The sequence below is a fragment of the Rhincodon typus genome, chromosome 3 (assembly GCF_021869965.1).
Source record: "Rhincodon typus isolate 14 chromosome 3, sRhiTyp1.1, whole genome shotgun sequence".
Taxonomy (NCBI): Eukaryota; Metazoa; Chordata; class Chondrichthyes; order Orectolobiformes; family Rhincodontidae; genus Rhincodon; species Rhincodon typus.
In genome coordinates this window covers 5,477,347-5,504,541 of record NC_063334.1, presented here as the reverse complement: position 1 = coordinate 5,504,541, position 27,195 = coordinate 5,477,347, and the positions used below count along the sequence as shown (strand labels likewise).

The 27,195-nt window shown below is 40.6% G+C and overlaps 1 protein-coding gene across 3 annotated transcripts in view; it reads left to right on the top strand.

Annotated features, from left to right (window-relative positions):
• The first annotated feature begins 28 nt into the window (after window positions 1-28).
• The window catches only part of noa1 (nitric oxide associated 1), a 28,401-nt gene continuing 1,234 nt past the window's right edge, over window positions 29-27,195 (top strand). Inside the window, exons 1-7 of one of the 3 annotated variants that reach the window (XM_048594651.1) lie at window positions 47-1,181; window positions 3,656-3,820; window positions 11,776-11,993; window positions 18,836-18,967; window positions 22,841-22,957; window positions 25,919-26,036; window positions 26,552-26,642. In XM_048594651.1, coding sequence (XP_048450608.1) covers window positions 104-1,181; window positions 3,656-3,820; window positions 11,776-11,993; window positions 18,836-18,967; window positions 22,841-22,957; window positions 25,919-26,036; window positions 26,552-26,640 — 1,917 coding nt within the window. In that variant the 5' untranslated portion in view covers window positions 47-103 and the 3' untranslated portion in view covers window positions 26,641-26,642. Of the gene's footprint in view, window positions 1,182-3,655; window positions 3,821-11,775; window positions 11,994-18,835; window positions 18,968-22,840; window positions 22,958-25,918; window positions 26,037-26,551; window positions 26,643-27,195 lie in introns of all 3 variants that reach the window. The other 2 variants (XM_048594643.1, XM_048594657.1) reach the window with 2 other exon arrangements.

The following is a 27,195-nucleotide window of genomic DNA, read 5'->3' as shown; positions in this document are numbered from 1 at the left end:
CTCCCATTCTCCCTCACCGTAGCCTCCCCCCCCCCCCCCCCCCATTCTACCAGCCCGTCATCCCTCCCCCTATTCACTCTCCCCCTCCCCTACAGTGGGGGAGATGGCGCGCGCGGCTGTCAGTTGGTTTCTCCGCCGCGCGTTGTGCTCGAGCCGCCCGTTAGGCGCTGGCCCGCGCCGGGGCCCGGTCAGCCCACCCTCAGCATGGGCCTACGCTGCGGTGGAGCCGGCGAGGCCGGAGCAGATGGTGTTTGTGGAATACGCAGCCGAACTCGAGCAGCAGGAGGAGGAAGAGGAGAAGGGGAAGGGGAAGGGGAACAGTGAGGCGGCCTCGAGAAAGGCCGAGGCCTCATCCGCGAGCGGGGCTCTGCGCCGCCAGCTCCAGGCCTTGGAGGCGCTGAGTCCGCCACCGGCGGCCGAGCCGCAAGTGACCGACCCGGACTTCCCGGCGCCTGAGCTGCCGTCGAGGAATAAGAGGCGGCGGCAGGAACACCGGGTGTACGGTACTGCCGACCCGTTAGAGCCGGCCAGCGGCTCGCCGTGCTCGGGCTGCGGTGCCGTGTTGCACTGCGTGGACCCGTCCCTGGCCGGTTACCTCCCGAGCGAGAAGTACAAACAGCTGCTTCAGGCCGGCACCTTGCAGCGCTCCGTGTGCCAGCGATGTTTCCTGCTGGTGCACCACCAAAAGGCGCTGGAGGTTCGGGTGCAGGAGGGAGAGTACCGGCGCCTGCTAGGCCGCATCGCGCAGGAGTCGGCCCTGGTACTCTACATGCTCGACCTGCTGGACCTGAGCGGCAGCCTCATTCCCGACCTGCGGCGGCTGGTGGGCGAGCGGAACCCCGTCCTGGTGCTGGCCAACAAGATCGACCTGATCCCCGCCGACTGCCATGACTACCTGAAGAGGCTCCGGCAACGGGTGTTACAGCACTGCGGCCTGGCCGGCATTTGTACCGACTACCGGGGTCGGGACGTAGTGCACCTGATCAGCGCCAAAACCGGCTACGGCATCGAAGGGCTGATCTCCCGGCTCCAGAGCTCCTGGCGCTACAGAGGCAACTTGTACTTGGTTGGCAACACCAACGTGGGCAAGTCTACCCTCTTCAACACCCTCCTGCAATCTGATTTCTGTAAATCAAAGGCCCCCGATGTCATCCAGAGAGCAACAGTTTCCCGCTGGCCAGGTAAATGCAGTGGGTTGTTTTAGTCTTTTCAGTTCTCCACTTTAGGACTTTGAATAGTCTAACTTCTGGAATTATTCCTTGCACACATCCTAGCCCATACATCTGTAGTCCGGAAAACGTTCGCCTCTTCTGTAAAGGATGGGATAAAAAGATACTAGGTTTATGTAGTCTGATTAGGTATAGTCAGCATGGATTAGCACGGGAACATGTGTTTTGAACTTTTCTTTTGAAGATGTTAATAACGAAGTTGATAAAGGAGATCTGACGGTGTTGGATTTTAAGGCTTTTGGCAGCTGGCTAGAAAAATTAAAGCACATGGGGTAGATAATGTGGATTGACAATTCGCTAATAAATAGGAGTAAGAATAATTCTTGCGTTGGTAGGCTATGACTTACTGAGGTACCACAAGGATCAATACCTGTGTTGTAACTATTTACAATATTTTCAGTGATTGGGATGATACAAAGCTAAGCAGGAATGTGTTGTGAGGAAGATATAAGACAGGTTCGGGAGGATTTGGACAAGCTTACTGAATGAATAAGAACATGGCAGATGGAATATAATGTGAAAAATGAGGTTGTCCACTCGGGTAGGAGAGACAGGTACAGAGTATTTCTTAAATGGAATGAGGTTTGAAAGTGTGCAAAGAAACCAAAGTCTCTGATAACTCACTGAAGGCTAATATGCAAGTGCAGCAAGCTATTAGAAAGGCTAATGGAATGTTAGTTTTTATTGCAAATGGATTTGAGTACAGGTCCCTCATGGCAGATTGGTACAAAAGGTGAAGTCACGTGGTATCAGGGTTTGCTGGCAAGATGGATACAGAACAGGGTTTAGTCAAAGGAGACAGGGAAGCAGTGGAAGGTGTTTTAGAGAATGGAGGGCTGTGACTAGTGGATCCGTGTTGGGACCTCTGCTTGTCGTGATCTGTGTAAATGATTTGGAGGAAAACGTAGCTGGTCTAATTAGTAAATTTGTGGATGATACAAACATGGGTGGAGTTGCAGATAGTGAGGAGAATTGTCAGACGATACAGCAGGATATAGATTAGTTAGAAGCATGGATAGAAAAATGGCAAATGGAGTTTAATCCAGACAAAGTGAAGTGATACGTTTTGGAAGGTTGAAATTATACAATGAATGGCTGAACCCTTAGGAGTATTGAAATGCAAAGAGATGTGGGTATGCAGGCTCACAGATCACTGAAGGTGGCACCACAGATAAATAAAGTAGTGAAAAAGGCTTATGGCATGCTTGCCTTCATTGGACAGGGCATTGAGTATAAGTTTAGACAAGTTATGCTGCAGCTTTATAGAATTTTAGTTAGACCGCAATTGGAATATTGCATACAGTTCTGGTCACCACACCAGTAGAAGGATGTGGATGCTTTGGAGAGGGCACAGTAAAGGTTTACCAGGATGTTGCCTGGTACGGGGGATTTTAGCTATGAAGAAAGGTTGGATTCACTGGGTTTATTTTTACTGGAGTGCAGGAGGTTGAGGGGCGCCCTGATAGAAGTTTATTAGGTTGTGAATGGCATGGATAGAGTGGAAAGTATGTGGATTTTTTCCAGGGTGGAGGGGTCAATTACTAGGGGACACTTGTTCAAGGTGCGGCAGGGGCAGGGGAGTTTAAAAGAGATATGCAAGGCACATTTTTCACAGTAAAGGTGGTGAGTGCCTGGAATGCACTGCCAGTGGTGGTGGTGGAAGCAGACACAATTGCAGCTTCAAAAAGCAGCTGGACAAATAGATGAATAGGAAGGGAATAGTGGGATACGGATCCTGTAAGTAAAGATAGTTTTAATATGGAACAGCAAAATGTGTTGGCGCAGGCTTGGAGGGCCAAAAGGCCTGTTCCTATGCTGTATTGTTGTTTGCTCTGATTGGTTACACTGTATCTGGAGTACTGTGTGCAGTCTTGATCTCCTTTGTCACAGGAAAAAATATTGCCATAAGTGGAGTACACCAGACTAATTCCTGGGATGGTGGGACTCTTCTAAGAAGAGATGTTGGACAACCTAGGCCTGTTTTCTTTCGAGTTTCAAAGAATAAGAAGTGATCTCATTGAAACCTACTCAAAACTTAGGGTAGATGTAGGTAAGATGTTTCCATTGATTGGGGAGTGTAGAAGCAGGGGATACATTTTAAAAATATGGGGTGATGTCACTTGAGTCATTGTTGAGAAGACAGTATGTTACCCAGAGGGCTCTGAACCATTGGAATTCTTTACCGCAAAAGGCGACAGAAGCTCAGTCTTTTGAGTATTTGAGGCAGAGATTGATAGATCTCTGATTACCGATGGTGTACAGGGTTATGGAGACGGGGTGAGTGAAAGGCATTGAAGTGCATGATAAACCATAATTGTACTGAACAACTTTTGTGTTCTTATCTTGTTATGAACACCATAATGTTGCTAGACTACTGTCTTTTTTGGTAAATTGCATTTTTGGATTGTTAATTTTTTGTTTCACAGGAACTACATTAAACCTTCTTAAGTTTCCAGTTATAAATCCCACACCGTACAGAATGTTTCGAAGGTCAGAAAGATTGAAAGTAGTTAAGTCACAAACTGAAGCTGACCTCGGTGAAGAAGAGTTGAAGCAACTTCACCGACTGAAGAAACAGGGCTATTTGATTGGTAAGGACCTTTATTATAGTGTGATAGTCACACAGCACAGAAACAAACTATCTGGTTCAAGTTGTCCATGCTGACCAAGTTTCCCAAAGTAAACCAGTCCCACTTGCCTGTGTTTGGCCCATATCCTTTCAAACCTTTCCTATTCATATACCTGTCCAAATGTCTTTTAAATGTTGTAACTGTACCTGAATCTACCTCTTCCTCTGGTTCCAATTACAAACCACCCTCTGTTTGAAAACGTTGCCCATCAGATTCCTTTTAAATCCTTCTCCCACCTTAAAAAATTCCCTCTAGTTTTGAACTCCTCCACTGTAGAAAAAAAACATTATCTATGTCCCACATGATTTTATAAACTTCTATAAAGTCACCCCTCAACCTCCTGTGCTCCAGTGAAAAAAGTCCCAGCCTTTCCCTATAATTCAAACCCTTCGTCCCAGCAACATCCTAAGAAATCTTTTCTGAACCCTCTCCAATTTAATAATATCCTTCCTATAGCAGGGCGACCAGCATTGTACACAGAACTCCAAAAGAGACTTCATCAACGACCTGTACAACCTCAACATGATGTCATAAATCCTATAGTCAGTGGTCTGAACAATGAAGTCAAGCATTCTAAATGCCTTCTTAACCACTCTGTCTACCTGTGATGCAACTTTCAAAGAACTATGTACCTGAGCCCCTAGGTCTCACTGTGACAACTCTACCCAGATCCTATGCTGGAACATTGAAAGCTGTTTCATTAGGAGTTTTATAGCTATAAACAAATTTTCCATTAAATAGTTGTGCTAACTCTCACCATCCACCATTTGAGAAGAACTTTGATTTGACCTCTAAATTGAAATCCCCCTGATATTAGTGTGTTGAATTCTGTTCAATATAGTGCCAAAAGCAAATGAGAATCTAAATAGTTTGAGAGAAGTTGGAGGAAGAAGCAAAAGCTAAAGTAGTTAATTGGTTTCATCTGATGCTTTGTTTGATTTGTACCACTTGCTTACTGATTGCATTTGGATAGTTGAGGAAATTGGGATGTTAACTGAGAGGATGCCAGTCAGAATGACTAAACTCATTATGGATATCATTATTAAGTGTGAAATGCCATCAGGACAGTGAAACTTGTATAGTTAGAAATCGCTGTTGGTTTTTGAAGAGGAATTAATTCATAGTTAAAAGTTGGAGTTCAGTTGCTCTTCGTATTGCATTTGCCCAAGTAATAAGTGACTATAACTTAAAAGTAACCTATCAATTATAAACTGATATAAAAAGTGGTTTTTATGTGATGGCTCATTTTCAAAAAATATTTTAGGCCCACCCAGCACTGCAGTTCACCTTGCACCCAAATTTTGATTTATATTCCACTGTACATAATGTATGTCAGAATCAACAAAGCTAGTTATACGTGATTAAAAATACATTTTAAATTAGGTAAGCATATTTGAGCATTACCATGCTGTAATCTAAAGGAATATTCAGGCTTCAGAAGTTTGAAGCTCCATTCATTTTTTTAAAGGAAGATTAGATTGCCATGATATAGTTTAAGTTTTAGCAGGAATCAGTCGGAGGTTACATTTTTCAATATTTGTAAACAATGATACGATTGTCTTCAGAATTTTGTGTAAAACAGAATATGCTTTTAGCTGCAAAGCCAGCAACAGTAATATTGTTGAAATGCATATATCGGCTCTTTAAATAATCTGTAGATGATGTGGTTCTGCTACTTTTGCCAGTAGATAACCCAATATTTGATTCAAAAGTTAATGAAATATAGTGGAGATTTCTGTATGATGAGTGATTAACTTGCAAACTTTTTTCAAACCAACCTTAATACTCAGCTTGAATTACTAAAGGTCAAAACAAATAACTAATATGCTTTAAATGCTAGGGAAAATGCATTTGCTGGTTAAGATTTGTTTTAAAATGCAATTCTTAGGTTGTAGGCTATGCTAACAAAGTAGCACATTTTTTTCATGCATCTTTGTCCTGAGAATGTCGTATTAACCACTTGGTGAGAGTCACAAATACGGCACACTTTGTAGGGGTTTAGAATTTCCTTTTCTGAAGGACATTAATGAAGCAATTGAGTTTCATTACAATCCTCCATCTTTCATGGTCATTTCTTGCTACCCCTGAGATTACCGGATTTATTGAATTTAGTTTTGTAGCTTTTCATGCTAAGATTTCAACTGATCATCTGGCTTGTGGGGTCTAGTGCCATTGTTACTACATAAGTATCGGCCCTGTTCCCCATGATGAGAAATGTCTAAAATTTTTATTTCAATGGGTTAACCATTTTCATCTAAATGTATTAATAGCAGTAATCTGGATGATTGTGGTGTCCTGTAGATATTGTTTTAACATAGTGTATTGTAATGTATTGGATTGTTTTACCCTCCCTTTGGGAACAGCTTTTAAGTTTCTATCCAAACTGTACATTGTTTTGATAAAGAAAGCATTTTTGGTTGTTTTAATTTTACTTGTGCTTTAAGTGGATAGTTAGTAGGACAGTGGGAGTACTGCTGTGAGCCTCAACTACATACCACTCTCTTCTGTTCATGTTAGCAGGACTAGAAAATTGTATGGAATGCAAAGAGTAAAACTTCACGAGAATGTTGAGCAAAATAGAAAAGTACTGATGGTACATTCCATCTAGAGTTCAAGTTTTCATGGCTATAAAATAATTGAGCACCAGTTCACTCATTGTTGATAGTTCCATTCCATTGAGTTCCTCACCTTAGCTAGAATTTGCTTAATTATCCAAAATTTGTCATGTACATACTGTCAAACAAACACATACAGCACTGTCTTTTAAAATAAACCTATTTGAAAATGAGTGGTATACAAAAATCAGACATTCTGTAATCTGCCCAGCATGAGTTCTAATTATTAGGTTGGTAAAATAACTTAATGGCTTGTCAAGGTCGGTGCTGCATTGCTATCATGGTGGTGTGCTGAGTAGTGCACTTTTTGTGTATCTTTCTTCTTATTTTCCAAGTCACCCTTGATCTGACTCAGAATCGCCCAAATTCCCCAATATGAAAACCAGCAAGATCAAAAATCCAATGTTGACCTGGTCCCAAGGTTGCTGTTTTTAAACATTGTATCCGTATCTCTTAAAAACAATCCTCGGCAATCTTTTTTTCAGCTATGATTTTGCAGTCTCTACCCAGAACTAAATTATCTTGACCAACCTGATTGTTGCTGAAACCTTAATGAATCATTTTTTCAGTTCTCACCATACCAAGAATCCAGCATAATTTAAAAATTGAGCTGTAGGTGTGGTGTCATGAATCTTTTGTTTATAGAATTGAACTCTGCCAGCGCGTCCAGAAGCTATTCCAGATGGCAAACCTAACTGCATGGGCATGAGGATTGCTGTTAACCTTTCTTTTCTAGCAGGTATATCCCCCACTTGGTCCTTCAGTTGTTTTCCCCTGGAAGTCACGCCTCACCAAGAGCATTGACATTGATTTGGAATCTTGATAGCACAAGTGTTACAATTGCAGTTATTTTCTCTGGGTGGCCACTCTTAAAGATTATCCAGCAGTGTTCTCTCATTCTAAGTTGCAAAATTCTTCTAACCACAAGATTGTCATCCTGCTGGGTGTGGTAAACCCAGCCTGGAGAAAATATAACAGCCTACCTTTAGGCACCCTTTCTAACACCTCTCTATATGGAATAAAGTGTATCTTGAAGGGGACGCTCAATCACTGACACTGCTGTCCGGAAACACCCCAGTCCCAACATAGACATCTCATCAGCTTTCTTCCAACTTTGAAGCCCGATAGAGGCACTGGCTTCCTTCACTTATTCTGTTGTTGACCTATTAGACTGTACTTTACCTGGCAGCCCACCCTGACCTTGCTGACACGTTTCCTTACCAGGAGCAAAAAGCTCCCAATGATATCACTTGGGTAGTCATCAGATCGCACAAGCCTTTCCACCATATCAATATGGTGATCCACTGAAAAGTCAAAACTGGTAATGGAATACTCTCTCAAATACTTTTATTCGCGCTTGGGACGTGAACATCGCCAGTGGGCCAAGGTTTATTGCCCTTGAGTAGATGGTGGTGAGCTGCATAATTGACCTGCTGCATTCAATGTGCTATGGGTAAATGCATAATACCATTAGGGAGGGAATTCCAGATTTTGACCAAGCGACAGTGAAGGAATGGTGATATATTTCCAAGTCAGAATGGTGAGTGGTTTGGAAAGGAACATGCAAGATGGTAGTGTTCCCATATATCTGTCCTTGTCTTCTATATGGAAGTGATCATAGGTTTGAAAGGTGCTGTTGAAGGATCTTTGAATTTCTGCAGTCCATCTTGTAGGTAGCAGCAGCGCTGCATAGTGAGTGTTGGTAATGAAGTGACTGAATGTTTGTGCACGTGCTGATGAAGTAGATTGCTTTGTCCTAGATGGTGTTGAGCTTCTTGAGAGTTACTGCAGTGTTCTCGCCCTTAATGTGTTCTTGTAGCCACTATGTTTATAATTCAGCTTCTAGTCTCTTACTGAAGGTGGAATAGCAATTTATTGTCGTGTATTTTTACAAAAAAATGAAAAGTTCTGTAAATCGTCATACCACAAAAGCTAAATTATTGACAGTCATAAATAAGAAGGAAAAAGAAAGTTAAAAGTTCATCATCATTCAATTAATGGCTCCTGGGTTTGGGATACACTGGAAAACCTGTCTGAGACCGCCCTTCCATGCCAAGATGAGACCTCCACACTGGAGCTAGACCACTACATTGGGCCTTTGGAAGTCCTGGAAACCACCTCTGAAACAAGGACACGAGCTCCATGCCAAGATGAGACTTCTGTGCTAGGGCTAGACTTTCAGGCCAGGCTGTTGGAATACCCAGAAGCCACTGATGAAGGCCTCCACAACAGGATGGGACCAACACACCAGGACAAGAACGCCCCTCCAGGCCGAGACTGCTGCTCCTGAATGAGACCGCCACACTGGGAGATAGCTCTGCCAGGCGCAAAGCTCATACCACCATTCCAGGCCATTGAAAACCACCTGTCACTGGGCTTAGGCTGGGAGAAGATGACTTCTGTCAAAGTCGGTAAAAGAAGATAAGGTACCATAATAAATAGAAATGTTTTGTTTTGAAAAAAAATAGAAAAACAAATGTAAAGCAGACAGAGCAGAAAAGCTCTGGCTTCCTGGCTGAGCAGCCCATGGAAGATGGTCAGCTGGCATTTGTGTGGTGCTGATGTTACTTCTGACTTTTCATTCCAAGCCTGGATATTGTCCATGTCATGAATGGTGTCTAACAATGTACAATCATGATTATGAAATTCACCCTGTCCTGAAATATAGAGAAGTTTAAGCAAGCAGTGACTTTTTCAACGTGTGAAGAAGCAAGTAGCCCTTTAAAAGTGTCATTCTTATGGAAAATGTTCAAGCAGCAGACTTGTATTTTATAATTTTCTGTGGTTGGCTTTTTTAGTGCCATCTTTAGGAAATTGCAATCACTGATCGTACTCCAAAATAATTTGAAGAAACATTCCCTTTTAGATTAGTCAACTATACAGATAACTGGACATATTATTGTGGCTTTAAGATATCAATTCAAAAAATTCTGAACTTTAATGTTAGCGAACAGATAGAAATTACTGAAAAGCATTTCAAGTATGATGGAGGATGAAATCACTGCACAGAGGCCAGGACGCGTCACCAAGTCACCCTTCGGTAGTAGTGCACTAGTAAATATGGCCGGCCAGCCAGGTCAGAATCCGTCCTCGGCTGAGGAGATTCTGATGTCCTGGTTATATTGGTCAGCCAAGGCTTTCCTGATTTAGGCTGTTAACCGTGACCAATCAAGAAACTCATCAGCAAGGTCCACCTGGTCCTAATCACTACAGAAGATAAGCAAGAAACTGCTGCTAAGGCCACAGTTCAGTCAGCCATATTAATTGGCAGAAGAGGCTTGTCGGGCTGCATGGCCCTTAGGGCAGTGCTCCACAGCAGCCGATACTGCCTGGAACTCCATTCAGATTTCCTGTCAGGATCAGACTTAGGGTGCTAACCTTGACTTTCAGAAGCTGTGGTTGGGTTATTCAAAATCATGAGGGTTCTGAACAGAGTGGGCAAGAAGAAGCTTCTTCCTTATCAAAATATTGAGAGCAAGAGGGTCCAGATTTAAGGTTAATCAGTAAAAGGATCAAAGGTGATATGAGGAAAGACTTTTTCACACAATGCAATGCACTGTCTGAGTGGAGTGGAGACAATTGCCTTTCATAAGAGGGTTGAACAGTTAGCTGAAAAGGAGAAATTTTCAAACAAATGGGAAGAATGCAGGGGAGTTGCATTAGATGCATTGCTCATTCAAAATGCCAGTGCAGATTTGATGGACCAAGTGTCCACATTCTGAGATTGAGTATTAGTGAACCTGGCAAAACAAGGTCATATGAGGTAATTATCTTGATAATGCAAGCTCTCTAATATAATCTGAGCGTTTAGACTAATTTTAATCAGTTTTTTTGTTTTTTATTTGATTATTGGAGAAGTGTATATTTAGAACTGAATTTTACTTGCTTTGCTCAATTGTTCGAAGATTGGTCTCAGTAGTGCTATCATGCCTGTTCCTGTACTTTTTACATAAAACACACAAAGGTTCAGAAGTAAGCTATTTGGCCCTTAAGTTCATGCTTTGCCATTCAGTAAGACCATGGCTAACCTGCTTGTGTTTCAAATTCAACTTTCCCCTCTAACCCCAATGACCTTAGATTCTTGTTGGGCAAATGAGTCAATCTCCACCTTCTGAGGTAGGGAATTCTGAAGTTGCACAATCCTTGGAGAGAGAAAAAAACTCCCTTTGTTTTTGTTCTAAAAAGACAATCTCTAGTTTTAAAACTGTATTCCCTGGTTCTGAATTCTTCTGCAAGAGTCACCATCCTTTCCAGGTCTTCCTTGTCGAGACCATCCGGGATCTTGATACATGGCACTCAAATTCTCCTTCCTCTAAATTCTATTGTAAATAAGCCCAGCCTGTCTAATCGTTCCCCATAACAGAACCCGCTCATTCTAGATATCAACCTAGTGAAACACCTCTAAACCATCTCCAATGCAGTAACATCCTTTAAGAAGACCAAAGTTTGTGATATGACCTCATCAGTGCCTTTTATATAAGTGAGGTTACTTTTATATTCAGTTCCTCTCATAATAAAGGGTAGCATTCCACTAGCCACTTTAATCACTTGCTTTACCTGTCTGCCAACGTTTTGTGGCTCATGCACGAGAACACCTAGATCTCTCAGCAACTCCGATTCGGCAGTTGTTCACGGTTTAAACATTGCACTACTTTTATTCCTCCTGCCAAGGTGAACAACTTCACTTTTTTTTTTCCCGGCATTATACGCTATACGCCAGATTTCCCCTGACCTGCTTAACAAGGATGCAGACCTACGTGGAAAATTATATCATCTTCAAAACATTTTCCTAATGTTTCAGCAGAAATCAGCAATTCTAACTTCATTGCCCTGTTTTTCTGTATCCTTTTAATATTCTGTTTTGATTCCAACAAAAGTTTGCATTTTGGTTTGAGTTTTTCCTCAGACTTGATCTACAAGCTTTCAGTGCCTACCATCTTTCTTGACTTGATAGTGATTGCTTGCTTGCCTTAAATTCTTTTTCTCTATCTTCAATTTCTTTATCTCTTATGTCTGTTTGTTGGTGACTCGGAGCTCAATTATAATTTGCTTTTCTTTTAATCAGGTCACAAATTATTGTACCAATGCTTCCTTTATGCGAGAATCTTCCCAATTGTTCTAATTCTGTTAAATTTTTTTTTTAAATTTTATTTCACACTCTTATTCTGATGAAATCGGATATAATTCAGATTTACTTAACCATTGATACTGATTTGACATGTTTCTAACATTACCATTACCATTTTACTGCTTCAGTTTACTGGCACTTACTGACATTTGCTTTACTTCCTTGGTGTTTAGGTAGAGTTGGCAGAACGTTTCGTAACTCTCAAGTGGGTGGTGAGCGAAACAAAGAAATAATTGAATGGGATCCAGATGAACTGTCCCTGAGTGCAGAACCTGAAGATTGTAAGAAAGAAAATGTCTCAAATGCCCAAAAGGTGGTGGAATTCACATACAATGAACTGAAAGATGCTCGCTGGTTTTATGACACGCCTGGCATCTTAAAGCAAGACTGTGTAAGTGAAGTAGAACTCAGGACATAATGCAATGTAGATTATGAATTGAGGACTAATTTGTTAATAGTCTAGCATTTTGTATTTGTGCTCCAAAAATAAGTATAGTTAGAGTCATACAGCATGGATAAAGAGTCTTCAGTCCAAATTGTCCATGCCAACGAAGTTTCACAAATTAAACTAATCTCACTTACTTGCGTTTGGCTCATGTCCCTCTAAACCTTTCCTATTCATGTACCAACTTAAATGTTGTAACGGTACTTGAATCTACCATTTGCCGTTCATTCCACAAACTAACCACCCTCCTGTGAACAAGTTGCCTTAAGGTCCCTTTTAAATCTTTCCCCTCCCACCTTAAAAATGTGCTTCCTAGTTTTGAACTAACCCACCCTATGGAAATGACCCTTGCTGTTCACCTTATCTATGCCCCTCATATTCTTTTAAACCTCTATAAGGTCACCCCTCAATCTCCTAAACTCCAGTGGAAGAAGTCCCAGCCTATCATTGTAACTCAAACCCTTCAGTCCTGGCGACAACCTTGTGAATGTTTTCTGAACCATCTCCAATTTAATAATATATTTCCAATAGTAGTGTGACCAGAATTGTACACAATACTGAAAGAGGCCTCAGCAACAACCTATACAATCTCAACATGACATCTCAAATCCTAAACTCAATGGTTTGAGCAATGAAAGCAAGCATTCTAAATGTCGTCTTAACCACCCTTTGTACCTGTGATGCAACTTTCAGAGAAGTATGTAGCTGAACTCCTAGGTCTCTTTGTTCAATAACCTTACCCGTTAACTGTATAAGTCCTGCCCTTTGTTTTACCAAAATACAATATGGCAAATTTATCCACATTAAACTCTCTGCCACTCCTCAGCCAATTGGTCCAATTGATCAAGGTCCCTTTCTAATCTTAGATAACTTTCTTCACTGTCCACTAAACCACTAACTTTGGTGTCATCTGCAAACTTACTAACCATGCTTCCTAAATTCTCATCCAAATCATTTTCTAAAAGTGACAAACAAAAGTGGATCCAGCACCGATCCTTATGGAGCAGTGCTGGTCACAGGCCTCCAGTCCAAAAACCACCATCACCTGTCTCCTACATTCAAGCCAATTTCGTATCCAATTGGAAAGCCCTTATTGAATCCCATATGATCTAACTTTCTTAATTTGTGCGGAACTACAGTCCATGTATGTGCTAAATCATCTAGTTGCTTTAAATTCTGCATACAATATCAAAACACAAAAAGATGGGCGATAAAAGCAAAGTGATAAAGAAACACAGTAGGTCTGGCAGCATGTGTGGGGAGAGAAACAGTTGTTGATGTTTTGAGCCCAGTGTGACATCAGTATTCAACTTCAAAAAAGAGTCATATTGGACCCAAAAGATTAACCCTGTTTCTATCTCCACAGAGATAACAAGGTGTAGAGCTGGATGAACACAGGCCAAGCAGCATCAGAGGAGCAGGAAGGCTGATGTTTCGGGCCTAGACCCTTCTTCAGAAATAGGGGAGGGGAAGGGGATTCTGAGATAAAAAGGGAGAGAGGGGGAGGCGGATAGAAGACGGATAAAGGAGCAGATAGGCTCTACACATTGTTATCTCAGATTCTCCATCTGCAGTTCCTACTATCTCTATCTCCACAGATATCGTCGCATCTGCGGTATCTTGCTCTTATAAGATGAGTAATGCCTGGAGACCCTTTTTTTTTAAAAAAAACTACCAGTACAGAAAGTAACTTGTTCTGAGACCTTTTTTTAATTTGAATCACTTTGTCCTGGCATTATCTGTGCTTTCTTTGGAGATGGGCTGCCTAGTCAAGGGGAAAGGAGAGGGTGCATGTTCTTAATGTTAAGAGCTGCTCTTGGACTGATGTTAGAGATTTGAATAAGAACCTTCTCTAACCACCCTTTTGCAGAATCATTGCAGTTTAAAAGTAGCAAAGGAAGTTTGTGATATAGCTAGATGCAAGTACAAATTCATTCATCACCTTGATCCAAAGGTACCATATGAGCCGAATATAGGTGCTTTGTTGGGAAAAGCAGAGAAGAGATGTCAGCATGATGTGCCTCAAAATCAGGGCCAACAATGTTGGCTTCTGGTGCCAGAATCCAGAACAACATTGCTCCCACCAGTTGTGGATTTCTCTAATTCATAATTGTTAACAATCTGGGTTGATAATTCTTTAATATAAATGCAGCAAAAGACTCAGTAGTGTTATTGCAGAAAATGAACATGAGCTGAGCTCAGCTGAATTCTGTGCACTTTTTTTTAGTGGTACTGCAAGTGATTGTCTAGTTGTGGTGCACAGAAGGAACTCGGATAGTACTGTTTTCATAATTTCTGTTTCTGTTGCTGTGAAAACATAACTGTTATGGTTTCCATGATGTGCGTCAATAAATAGGAATTTGAAATGAGTAAAAGGGCTTGAATTTGTTGTACAAGGATTCAGGATGTCCAGAGCACTTTAATTATTCAATTATATTTGGCCAATGAACCACATTGGATCTAACTCTCTTTACCCTACACTAACACGTTGCCTTGTTCACAATGTTAAAAAAGCTGTACATGCATCTAACAGCTGAAATGTAGAAGCCTGAGAACAAAATAGGAAATTAGGGTTCATGATTATTGACAATGTTGGAGAGAGCCACTTGAGAAAATGTGTGGGAAAGGAGAGAATTGTGCATAAAGGAGGAAGCTTGTCAGTGGGTGATCATTTGTTCATGAACATTTTAATGCCCTTCATGGTTGGCTAAATGTGGTAACGATTTCTTTAAGTTAAATTGCATTAGAATGGTTAAGTAATAAAATAATTGTCACCACACCTCCATAAGCAGTCAGTAATTTATCATTTTGATAAATTTTAGCCGTAAAGTTAACAAACTGTCCAAACTTCCTCCTGTGTTCAAATCATCAGGCTCCAGTTTCAAACAAAACTGCTTATCTTTTTTATGCATGGTAACAAAAGTGCTAAAGCTGTATCTTGCTTTCTGTTTGGTAAAGGAGTAACCCAGGTCCATATTGTAACTTCCATTTTTCCATTGGTCTTGAGCATCATTTTCAGAATACACAGATGGATAATCATACCCCAAAACTTTACGATTTGACTCTACCATCCTCTACTACCAATATTATACTCCCAAAGATAATTAATTAAATATAACTCAAGTCCACATTTTTATTTTGGAGCTTCATTTCAGTTAGCCACTCTCCATGAAACACTCACCCATGACTTAGTATTTATTCAACCAATTCAAACCCAATTAACTCAATATACTATTAGGACAGCACAGTGGTTAGCACTCCTGCCTCACAGCACCAGAGAGCTAGGTTCAATTCCAATGTTGGACGAATGTACAAACTCCACACATTCTCTCCCAGTCTCCGTGGGTTTCCACCAGATGCTGCCGTTTCCTCCCACAGTCCAAAGATGTGCAAGTTAGGTAGATTGGCTACACTAAAAATTGCCCCATAGTGTCCAGGGATGTGCAGGCTAGATGGATTAGCTATGGTAAATACAGGGTTACAGGGATGAGTGAATCTGGGTGGGGTGCTCTTCACATTCCTTCAGACCACATTAGACAACACCAAAAAGATCGCCAGGTGCAATTTTTGGATTGTAACATAGCCATTCAGCTCTGACTTAGTGTTTACAGTTGTATTGCAGTTTAAATCCTTACTTTTTTAAAATAATTTGTGAAATTATTTCCTGTATGGTTCCAGGCTGGTTCCTGTAGCTTGTTGCTATCTTGCAAAACCCCATGGAAAAGTAGGTGTTTTTATTTTTCTGAAAAACTCTGGATTAAATAGTGTTCTTCCCCTCCCCGCCCACTAATTTTCAAGGACCAGAATGAGGAAAAGTTTCGGAAGCGCAGTTGCAGATAGTACATGCTCCTGCCCCTCTGTGCTAATGATAGAAGAAGTGAGGGAGTGATTGGTTAAGTTGTTGTGGGTCTCCTATCAAAATGTTCTTTTGCCGTGGATGTTGTCATTCTTCTTGTATTGTTGGAGCTTGCACTCCACTGTAAAGACCAGATCTTTTATGTTTCTTTGTTTTTGATTATGGACTGAAATGGGAAAAGAACTGGTTTCCCCTGCATCCAGTGTTTACCTTCAATCATTATGGTTAAAGTTTGGCTGGTATTAATATCACTTGCTCTTCAGAGTGCAAATCATCTCCTCTGGCTCATACATTAACAATGACCAAACTTTAATTTAATGTCCTTTGGATGTGGGAGATGCTGGAGCAGTGCAACATTGCGCTGTCAACTCTTCAATGTAGTTCTGTGATTTCATCAGATAAACCAGTTCTAGGCTGGACAGACTGAATGGTAGGTTTGTGAGAGGCAATAATAGAATTGCCCATTGGAAACTTTGCAACAGTTTTTCATAGGATGCAAACTAGTGCAAGGCAATGGAAGCACATTGTCATCCAGTGAATCCTGAATCCAATGAAATGTGTATAGAAGTAATGTCTTATAAGCATTGGGTTGGTTAGTGCAAACGTGATCAGGCAATGAGAAGGCAGTGATGACCATAGTGGGTAAGGTTCCTGAGGGGGCCTGCACTCATTGGATTTTAAAAGAATGAGAGGTGAGTTTATTGAAACATACAAGGTTCTTATGGGATTTGACAGGGGAGATTTGGAGAGGTTGTTTCCTGTTGTGGGAGAGTCTAGGGCCAGAGGGCACAGTCTCAGAATAAGGGGTCGCCATTTGAGACAAATGAGGAGGAATTCCCTCACAGCAATATTTGTATCATCTACGGGCACTGGGGAGGTGGCGGAGGACTGGAGGATGGCTAATGTTATGCTTTTATTCAGGAAAGGCTGTAAGGAGAAGCCTGGGCACTAAAGACCAGTGAATCTGACATCAGTGGCAGGTAAGTTGTTAGAGGGGAATCTGAGAGATAGGATTTACGTGCATTTGGAGAGGCATGGACTGATTAGGGATAGTCTTTGCGTGTGGGAAATCATGTCTCTCAAATTTGAGTTTTTTTGAGGATGTAACCAAAAAGATTGAGGGTAGAGTGGTAAACGTTATCTACATGGACTTTAGTAAAGCCTTTGACAAGGTTTTTCACAGCGAACTGATTAGTAAAGTTGGATCGCATGGGATTCAGGGAGAGCTTGCCAGTTGGATACAAAATAGGCTTTATGGTAGGAGAGGGTGGTGGATGGAGGAAGATTGATTTTCAGACTGGAGGACTGGGACCAGTGGTGTTCTGCAGGGATTGGTGCTTGATCCATTTTTTTGTTTGTCATTTATGTAAATGATTTGGGTGAGAATTTACGGTGCACGGTTAGTAAGTTTGTGGATGACATGAAAATTTGTCATTTAGTGGACAGTGAAGATTACAAAGGGATCTTGATCAATTGAGCAAATGGGCTGAGGAGTGGCAGATGGAGTTTAATTCAGATAAACGGGAGGTATTGCATTTGGTAAAACAAGGGCAGGATTGTACAGTTAATGATAGGGCCCGGGGTACTGCTGTAGATTGGAGAGACCTAGGGGTTCAGGTACATATCACTTTGAAAGTTGTGTCACCAGTAGACAGGATGGTTAAGGTGTTTAAAACATTTGCCTTCATTGCTAAGACCATTGAGTATAGGAGTTGGAATGTCATGTTGCGGTTGTACAGAACATTGGTTAGGACTCTTGGAGTACTGTATACAGTTCAAGCTGCCCTGCTACAGAAAGGAGAGGGTTCAGAAAAGATTTACCAGCGTGTTGCCGGGACTGGAGGGTTTAAGTTATAAGGATTAGCTGGGACTTCTTTCACGAGCATAGGAGGTTGAGGTGTGACGTTTATACAGGTTTATTAAAATCATAAGGGGCACAGATAAGGAGAATAGCAAAAGTCTTTTCCCTATAGTGGGGGTGTTCAAAACTAGGGAGGATATTTTTAAGGTGGGAGAGGAAAGATTTAAAAGGGACCTTGGGGGCAACTTTTTCATACAGGATGGTTCGTATGTGGAATAAAATGCCAAAGAAAGTGGTAGATTCAGATACAGTTACAACATTGAAAAGACATTTGGATAGGTACCATGAATGGGAATGGTTGAGAGGAATATGGGCCAAACTCCGGCAAATGGGACTTCAGTTTGGGGAAACTTGGTTCGCATGGACGAGAAGGGTCGGTTTCCATGCTGTAAGACTATATAGCTGCATCCATGTCTTCAGGACTCCCCAAAGTACTTCACAGCTAATGAGATGTCACTCAATGTGTCAGTGATTTTACAACAGCAAGGGAGATGTTGATTGAAGGATGCTTGTAGACAAGGGAACACAGCTCTTTGCTGTTCCTTGAATAGTGTTAGTGGACCTTCTACTTCCAATGGGACAGACAGATCAGAATTAATTTTAGCATCTCTTCTGAAAGGCAATTGACCTTTGTAATTGCACTTTTCCCTTAGTACTAAACTTATCTATCGATCTAGAGCATGTGCTGTCTTTGCATAAATGAAATGGTAATTCAGCCCCAAAATCCAGGTAAACGCAGGTTCGTCCTGTTAGATTGTGGTGGGCCAGAAAGTTTAGATTAGGCTGCTTTCTTTTTGGTGTATCATTCTCATTGATAAATCCTAAATTTGAATACCACCATATTTTCACGTTTATTAGATCAATCTCTAAAACGCTTTTTGTTCTGGAGTAACATTGTTTCTCATACCTTTTTATTTACAATGACTGTTAGTAAGCTATTTGAAACAACAGAAATAAGTACAGTAAACAGAGCAACTGGCTAACATCTTGCTGGTGAAATTCACAGGAAATTTTTGTCTTGAAAGTAATACTACTAGCAGTTTCCTCATGTAACTCCAATATATTTTGCAGATTTTAAATCTACTTACAGATCAAGAACTGAAGTTTGTTATGCCATCGTCAGGTATTGTTCCTCGGACATATGTGCTACGACCTGGTATGGTGTTATTTCTGGGCGCCCTAGGTCGCATCGACTTTCTGCAGGTAAGGAACTAGATGTTTCAATGGACCAATACAACTTTATATATTTACACAACACTTCTTAAAGTTGTAAAATATGCTAACAAGGTTGTCACTTGAACTTTTGCTGGTTTTAATGATGTTACAAATGAGACAAGTCAACCTGCACGAATCTGAAAGACAGAGCATGGTAGAGGCAGCCACCCTCTTATTCTTCTTGCGAAATATGGTGGGAGCTTTCGCTCAAATTGGAGACCAAGCTTGTGAGAATTTCAACAAAATTGGATGATTCCCTGAACTTTGGGAGTGGGAGAGGATCTCTATGATAGCCTGTAGAACCTGTATCTCCAAGGAATTTTCATCCTCAAAGAACACCAGACAGCTAGCAAAGTGCTCCTCATGAAAGTCATTCTGGGAATTGGAAGTGATTCACCTGGAAAATGAAAAAGACAAGCAGCAAGAAGTACATCTTTGGATATGCTCCCTTAACACTCAGTGTAAAAAATCATTTTACAAGTTAAATGTGGATTTCTTGTGTCGGTTAGAGTACAAGTTACCTGCTGAATTGGTCTTTCGTCAATGATGCTTTTAACTTGTTTGTTACAAGAAAAGTCTTGAAACATAAAGTCTTGCTGTGTGATCCTTCCAGTCAGCTATTGGAAAATTTCCATGTCTTTCTAAAAATTATTGGTCAATGTTCATAACAACACCCCATTTACTAACCCTTCTGACTTCATAAAACTGGATTTTTACTATGATTGTGATGACTCCTGAGCCGGCTTGAGCAGTAGTATGCTGCTATTATAGACACCAGGATAAGACCAGGACAGCATATACCATGTTGACCCTGCTGCCCCAGCTGGTAGTTGTCAGTTCCTGTTACAATTTTACTCTGGTCGTCTTGACTTTAGCTATGATGATCTGAAGATGTTACCAGTTGGCAATGTACGCTGAAAAATTATGCCAAGGTATTGACATTGGATGAGTTTTGGGTCACAGATATGAATGTGAAATTCTTCCCGGGCCTTTAAGTTATTCAGTAAAGACCTGAAGTTATTGTCTTGTCAATGTTTGATCGAAGACTCCATTCTTTTTGAAGTTGGTTTCTAAACATGGATCTTCTTTAAACTATTTCCTCAATGTCCTGACGTTCTTCATTTTGGAAAATGAGGGCCAAGTTGGAGAATGTGTGAAATCCCATGCTTTATGGAAGCTGGTCACTAGCATAGATTGGCGGGGGAAGAGGGAGAGTGAGTATGACAACTGATGACTGGGAACAGTCTCTCCAGGGAATATGGTCTCAGACCACCTTCTGACAGCTGGCAGAGTGCTCCTATCAATCCCCCTCTTAATGAGAATGATCAAAGAAAGAAAAGGCCTTTGGGAGGTACAAAGAACAAAGAAAATTACAGCACAGGAACAGGCCCTTCGGCCCTCCAAGCCTGCGCCGATCCAGGTCCTCTATCTAAACCTGTCACCTATTTTCCAAGGATCTGTATCCCTCTGCTCCCTGCCCATTCGTGTATCTGTCTAGATACATCTTAAATGACGCTATCGTGCCTGCCTCTACCACCTCTGCTGGCAACTCATTCCATGCACCCACCACCCGCTGCATAAAGAACTTTCCACGCATATCTCCCTTAAACTTTTCCCCTCACCTTGAAATCGTGACCCCTGGTAATTGAGTCCCCCACTCTGGAGGGGGGGACAAAGCTTCTTGCTATCCACCCTATCTATACACCTCATGATTTTGTAGACCTCAATCAGGTCCCCCCTCAACCTCCGTCTTTCTAATGTAAATAATCCTAACCTACTCAACCTCTTCATAGCTAGCACCCTCCATACCAGGCAACATCCTGGTGAACCTCCTCTGCACCCTCTCCAAAGCATCCACATCCTTTTGGTAATGTGGCGACCAAAACTGTATGCAGTATTCCAAATAATAGGTAGCCTTTTAAATAATTAAAAGTTTGGTTAATCCAAACCCACCAGTAAGTTGACTTTGGAAACTGGTGGAAGAAATCAAGGAAATAGATTGACACCAGTATACAGATCACCCCATCACTGGTGTTCTGATGAGGATACCCATCCAAATATCAACTTGTTCTCTCTGCCTATTGCTGAACCACAGGCAGAGTTATCATGAGTTCCCAACATTATCAATGAGAATGGTGCTATAGTTAAGGTCTGAACTTGGTGATGGGTGTTGAGTTCAGAGGCCTGCAAAGCATAGAGATGAGGTACTATTCCTTGAGTTCAATGGGGAAAAGTGTGGGAATGGGATGGAGAGTGAAGCAGCAAGTGACAAGAACCTCAGTCTCAAATGCAATCAGAATAGCTGTTCAGCATAGCAGTTACCTAACCGCTCATTCCTCCTTATGAGGAACACTTCACCTGATGAAAGAACAGTGCTCCAAAAGCTTGTGTTTTCAATAAACCTGTTGAACTCAGTGTCATGTGACTTCTGAATTTGTCCACCCTGGTCTAACACCAGCACCTCCGCATGATGAAACAAACATGGTGTAAACTCAACAAAATGGAAACTACAAGCAAAGTACAGTGAGTCATCAGGTTTGAAAAGAAATAACATTACATGTTATAACAAACTCTCAGGTTCTAAAAATTGATTTCAGTTTTAGTACCACCATAAACTCACGTAAAAGTTGAATTTTTGAAACCAAATTCTAGGCAAAATGTTTGGAGATCACCATTTACACAATGTTTTTGGAGAAGTTATTTTAACTGCAACAGTTACAGGGAAGGAAGTTATTCAGCTATATGGAAATACCAAGTCAGCACACTCATCGTTCATGTGCGTGGCAATGAACGTTCCTAAACTGTGGAACTTATCTTTGCTTCCAAACGCAACACCAATATTTTTCACTTTGTAAAGATTCTTTTTTTCAGTCCACAGACTTTGAGCTGGACATAGAATTCCTAGTCCATCTGGTTGCATGGCACTGTCTGAGAGATTGGTCTGCTTTTATCGCACTCATTTGGTGACCTGCAAATGTACTATTCCAAAAGCATAGTGCTCCTTCAAAAATCATAGAGCCATTAGATGTAAGCCCTTACACTTATACAACTATGTCAAACTTGTGTTTCAGCTTCAGGGAGCCTCCGTAAATTCCCATACCCTGGGACAGCTAACAGCAACATTGGCTGGGCTTGGATTTTCAGTGCTGCTTGGAGGTTGGGAAAAAGTTATACAAGTGGAGAATGTCATATAAATATTGTTTAAATGAACAATGAATTGAAATGTGAAAAATTAAGGATTTTTTGATTGAGGATTGGGGTCAGCCTTTACACTGGGTTGACCTAATTTACGAGAGCTAGTGAGTACTTTGTTGCAATAAATGTAATAAATATTTCCAGTTTTTAGTTTGGAACAGTGTTGGAAGCAATTCTTGGCAAAGGTGAGAATTGAAATGGATATTTGAGATTGCTGCTGCTCTAAACCTTTTGGCTTTAATCTTTCTAACTATAAATTGTGGTTGGTTGTTATGATGGACTACTTAAGAAATAGATTAATAGTGGAAAATAAAATAAGGATAAAACAGCTACATTTTAGCCTTTTTGAAATTTGTACTGCTTTTCATTATGTTCACCATTGTTGGCTGACAAAATTGCACAAGTGTAGTTCTTGCAACCTGAGGCTGACATGTGAAATCCAACTCCTCTTTCACCTCAAACAGTAAAGATATCTGATCAGTGTGGCTCAGTTGGACCGAAACGTCTGTTTCCGTGCTGTACAGCTCTGACTCCTATGGTCTTTTCATACATACTGCCTGATCTTGAATGTAGCCAGAATTTCTGATTTTGTATTGGATTTAAAACATCAACAGGTTTAGCATTTTAAAAAATTTTTTGTCTTTTCACTTTCATTGCAATATGCAGGGAGAAAAGTCGGCCTGGTTTTCCGTAGTTGCTTCCAACCAACTTCCAGTCCATGTTACAAGCCTCGATAAAGCAGATTCAATCTACCAGAAGCATGCTGGAAAAGCATTACTTGGGGTAGGCAATCATTATATATTGGAGTTTTAGGAAAAAGTATGCAGCTGAAATTTGAACTTTACTGTAGACCATTGTCTACCTTTTATACTTGGAGTATTTGTATGCGGTCAAAATTATTGCTCCATAATTTTCCCATTTTGATAGGGCCCTTATTTATGTTGAAGGCAAAATTAAGTCACAAAATATATAAACAAATTTTTATAAAAAAAAGTCAATATACTTTATCCTAATATTTTCCCCAGAACCATCTTCCATATTATAAATTATATGATGCATGAACTAAGTAGCAATTCAGGCAAAAGCATTTTAAAGCATGAGCTTTTCTCTCTTGTTCAAGAAGGTATGCATACTATTGGACTTTCAGTTGAGATTTTCATTATCATTCTTTCACTAGATGTGGGCGTTGTCTGCTTGGCCAGCCCTTATTGCCCAACCCCAAATTGACCTTGACCTAGCTGCTGCCTTAGACTATTGCAGTTCATATGGTTTTGAAAGAAGTCGTGTGAACCAGAATCCCGCTTCAAGATTGGAGTTTAGAAGAATTAAAGGTGGCCATAGTGAAGCATTTAAGGTACTAATAGGATGTGGTAGGGTGAATGTTGGATGAATAGTTTCTCCTGCAAGAGAAATCAATGACTGGGGCAAAGTTTAAGGAAGAAGATCTCCCTGTAAAGGAAGCATTGGCTCCAGTACAACTATAACCCTCCCTAAATTAAAAAGCAGACCAAAACTGTAGGAAGTACTCAAAGCAGTAGTTTCACTAATCCTCTATACAGTCATTAGACATTTCCCTGCTTTTATACTCTATCTTCCTTGCTATAAAACTCAATGTGCCATTTGTTTCCTAATAGATGCTGTGTACTAACAATTTTTTTGAAGCACATTTGAGGACACTGAAATCCTTTTGATTTTTCACCACTCTGTAGTCTGTCCGTTTAAGTAATATTCTGATTTTCGATTCTACTTGCCTAAGTGGATGATTTCATATTTACCCACATCATACTCCATCTGTCACGTGCCTGCTTACTCAACTTTTCTTAATCCCTTTGCAGACACTTTATAACTTCCCCGTAACATGCTTTCCTACCTAGTTTCATAGCAACAAATTTAGCTACAATATAGTCAGTCCCTTCGTTCAAGTTACTAGAACTTTCTATTTTAGTATATTTCCCCTGAGTTTATTATCTGTACAGTGAGTAACCAATACAGTGTACTTGGATAGAAGTAGATTATGTTGCTTCACATGGGAGAAGGTTATGAAGTGTCCTAGGTGCAGCCATCCTTAGTTGCTTCATCAATGACCTTCCCTCCCTCTCAAAGTTACAAGGTGGGATACAGTTGGTCCTGCTATAACACGTCTCGTGAATGCGAATTGGCTTTAACGTGATTGAAGCATTTAGACCATTATCTGTTGAACACAATTTCCTTACCTATATTGTCTATAAAGCAATTCTGGCCCCATTAGCTTAAATAGCACAGCTATAAGGTGACATCATACAAGAACTGAAGTATCACATTATATCAGAACTGACTGTATTCGTTGATTGCACAACTTTTACAACTATTCACAACACCCCAGATATTAAAGCAGTCCATATCCAAATGTAGCAAGACCTTGACAATACCCAAGTTTGGGCTGACAAACGGCGAGCACCATTAATGCAGCAATAAGTCTTAGTCATTGCCCATCTCCAACAAAAGAGAATTTGTATCTGTTGCCTCATGACATTCAATGGCATTACTATCACTGAAACCTCCACTATCAACATCCTTGGGATTACCATTAGCAAGAAACTGAACTGAACTAGCCATATAAATACTGTGGCTACAACAGCAGGTCAGAGGCTTGGAATCCTGCAGCAAGTAACTTGCCTCCTAACTCCCATCAAAGTCAGGAGTGTAATGGAATATTGACCACTGCCTGGATGAGTGCAGTTGCAGCAACATTCAAAACTTGACATCATCCAGGACGAAGCAGCCTGCTTGCTTGGCAGCACATCCCCAAACATTCACTACGTATTCATGTGTATGATTTATGTATGAGATGCATTGCAGAAATTGACTGAATCTCCTCAGATTGCATCTTCTAAATCCATGACCACTTCCCTCTCGAAGGACAAGGGCAGCAGATGCATGTGAGCACCATCACTTGTACCTCCTCAAGCTACTCACTGTCATGACTGTCACTATCAAGAGAAATTGCTGTTTCATCAGTGTAACTGGGTCAAACTCTTCAAACTTACTCTAATGGATTTGTGGGTCTACACAAATCAAATTGACTGCAGTGGTTCAAGAAGACATCTTGCCACCACCTCTCAGGAGTAAATAGTTTTGGCAATAAATTCTGGCCCAACCAATAATGCTCATCCCCTGAATGAATAAAAGAAAACACAAGAAGTAGATGTGGCAAGGAGGTGAATCTCCTGCATTCATACAGGAAGGTGTCAAGTAAGTGGAGTTGGTAGAGGGTTGTCCAAAAGTGGCTGCAGTTGAACAGTTTGTAGTGTATCCTCATTTAGGTGTTGGAAGATATAGGTGAATGTGGATACTGAAGCACTTACCATTGTGAACGAGCGTAGGATGTTGAACTCACAAGGTCAAGGAAGAAGCATGAGAAATGGTAACAGCATCCAGGGTCATGTGAACAATAGCAGAAGGGAATTGCTAGTTGAGAACAGAACATTTTTGAAGCTCTATTATACAAAATAAATTTGCCACAACAGATTCAACAGGCAGAAACTGGGAGAAGGAAAATGGATTTAGTAAAGACTTGGTTATAAGGAGGGATGGTGGTATAAGCACATCACAGGAAAATCTTTTTGCAGTATAGGATTTGTAAAGAATGGAAAGCATTCCAGTGGTACCAAACCAGCCTTCTGTTTAACTGAGCAATAAATTTGCGTGCGTCAAGGATTTTGAAGTGCTTACTGTTCTGACATGTCCTGTCCCCACTTCTACTAGGTTCCTAATGGTGGAGAGGAGAGGATGAAAGATTTCCCTCCCTTGGAATCTCAGGATATTGAGTTATTTGGAATTGGTCCTTTTGAGGCTGTAGCTGACATAAAGCTCTCTTCAGCAGGTAGCATCTTTTATTTAATCAATTTATATGTATAACACACAATCTAGAAATGGATGCACAATTAACCACATCAAATCAACATGATTTCAATATGACTGGCTTGTAAGTATATTTGTAACATTTGTATAATGTATTATGAACCCAGCTAATGTTATTCCTGGACAAATCAAATCTCAGACTGAAATCTGGCTTGATCAATCAGTTATGTTTTATTTAGTGCTATGATCTTTCATTGAAGCACAAGCACACAATGCTACAGTTTTAACAATAAAACAAGTTTATTATGCAAAAGAAAAGATAGAATAAAATAAACTAAGCGATTCACATAACATGATTCTCAAGACTGAGAAACACTAAAAGTACAATATTCCATCTACAAGTCTTTGTATTCAACCAAACACTTCTGTTCCAGAACATTCAAACTAAACTTTACACTAAAGCAACCTATTTCCTACCAGTTTTAAACTATCTCCTTTCTTCAGGAGAAACTGTTTAACACTTACAACTTTCACCAGGACCTCTGCAAACTGAAACCAAAAGGCTTCCTGAGCAATGGGCTTTTCCCCGAAGCAAGAAAAGAAATGAATTCTTGATCTTTTACTGAAAGTAAGCTAATGCTCTTCAGTGTTTATTCTGTCCTCTTGTAAAAACTCTCCCAATGCAAACAACTTGCCTTTATTGCTCCGGGAAGTTTCTCACACTGCCTTTTAAAAAGAAAATGCTCCAGAAATAATTACAAGTTAATCATTAAACTATCATAAAACAGACTAAACCGACATGTCACTACTTCAAATTCTAGTATAAATGGTACTAAAATGTGGATAAGTCACATATCTTGCATTATACTGTGTACAGTGTGGCTGTAGCAGAAAGGGGGAAAAAGAAATACCATTAGCCAGGTGAAAATCTGCCATTTCTTTATTCATGACTCATTGACACTATATCTGTACAACTAATATAAAGTAAATCCGTAAATCCATAAATCCACTGTAAACAACTACTAGTTTTCATGTAAAACCAGTCACTGATTTTCCCCCTAAACAAATAAAAAATTCCTGATCTTTTAACTCCAGCTAATATTCTTCAAGATAACAAGGTGTAGAGCTGGATGAACACAGCAGGCCAAGCAGCATCAGAGGAGCAGGAAGGCTGACGTTTC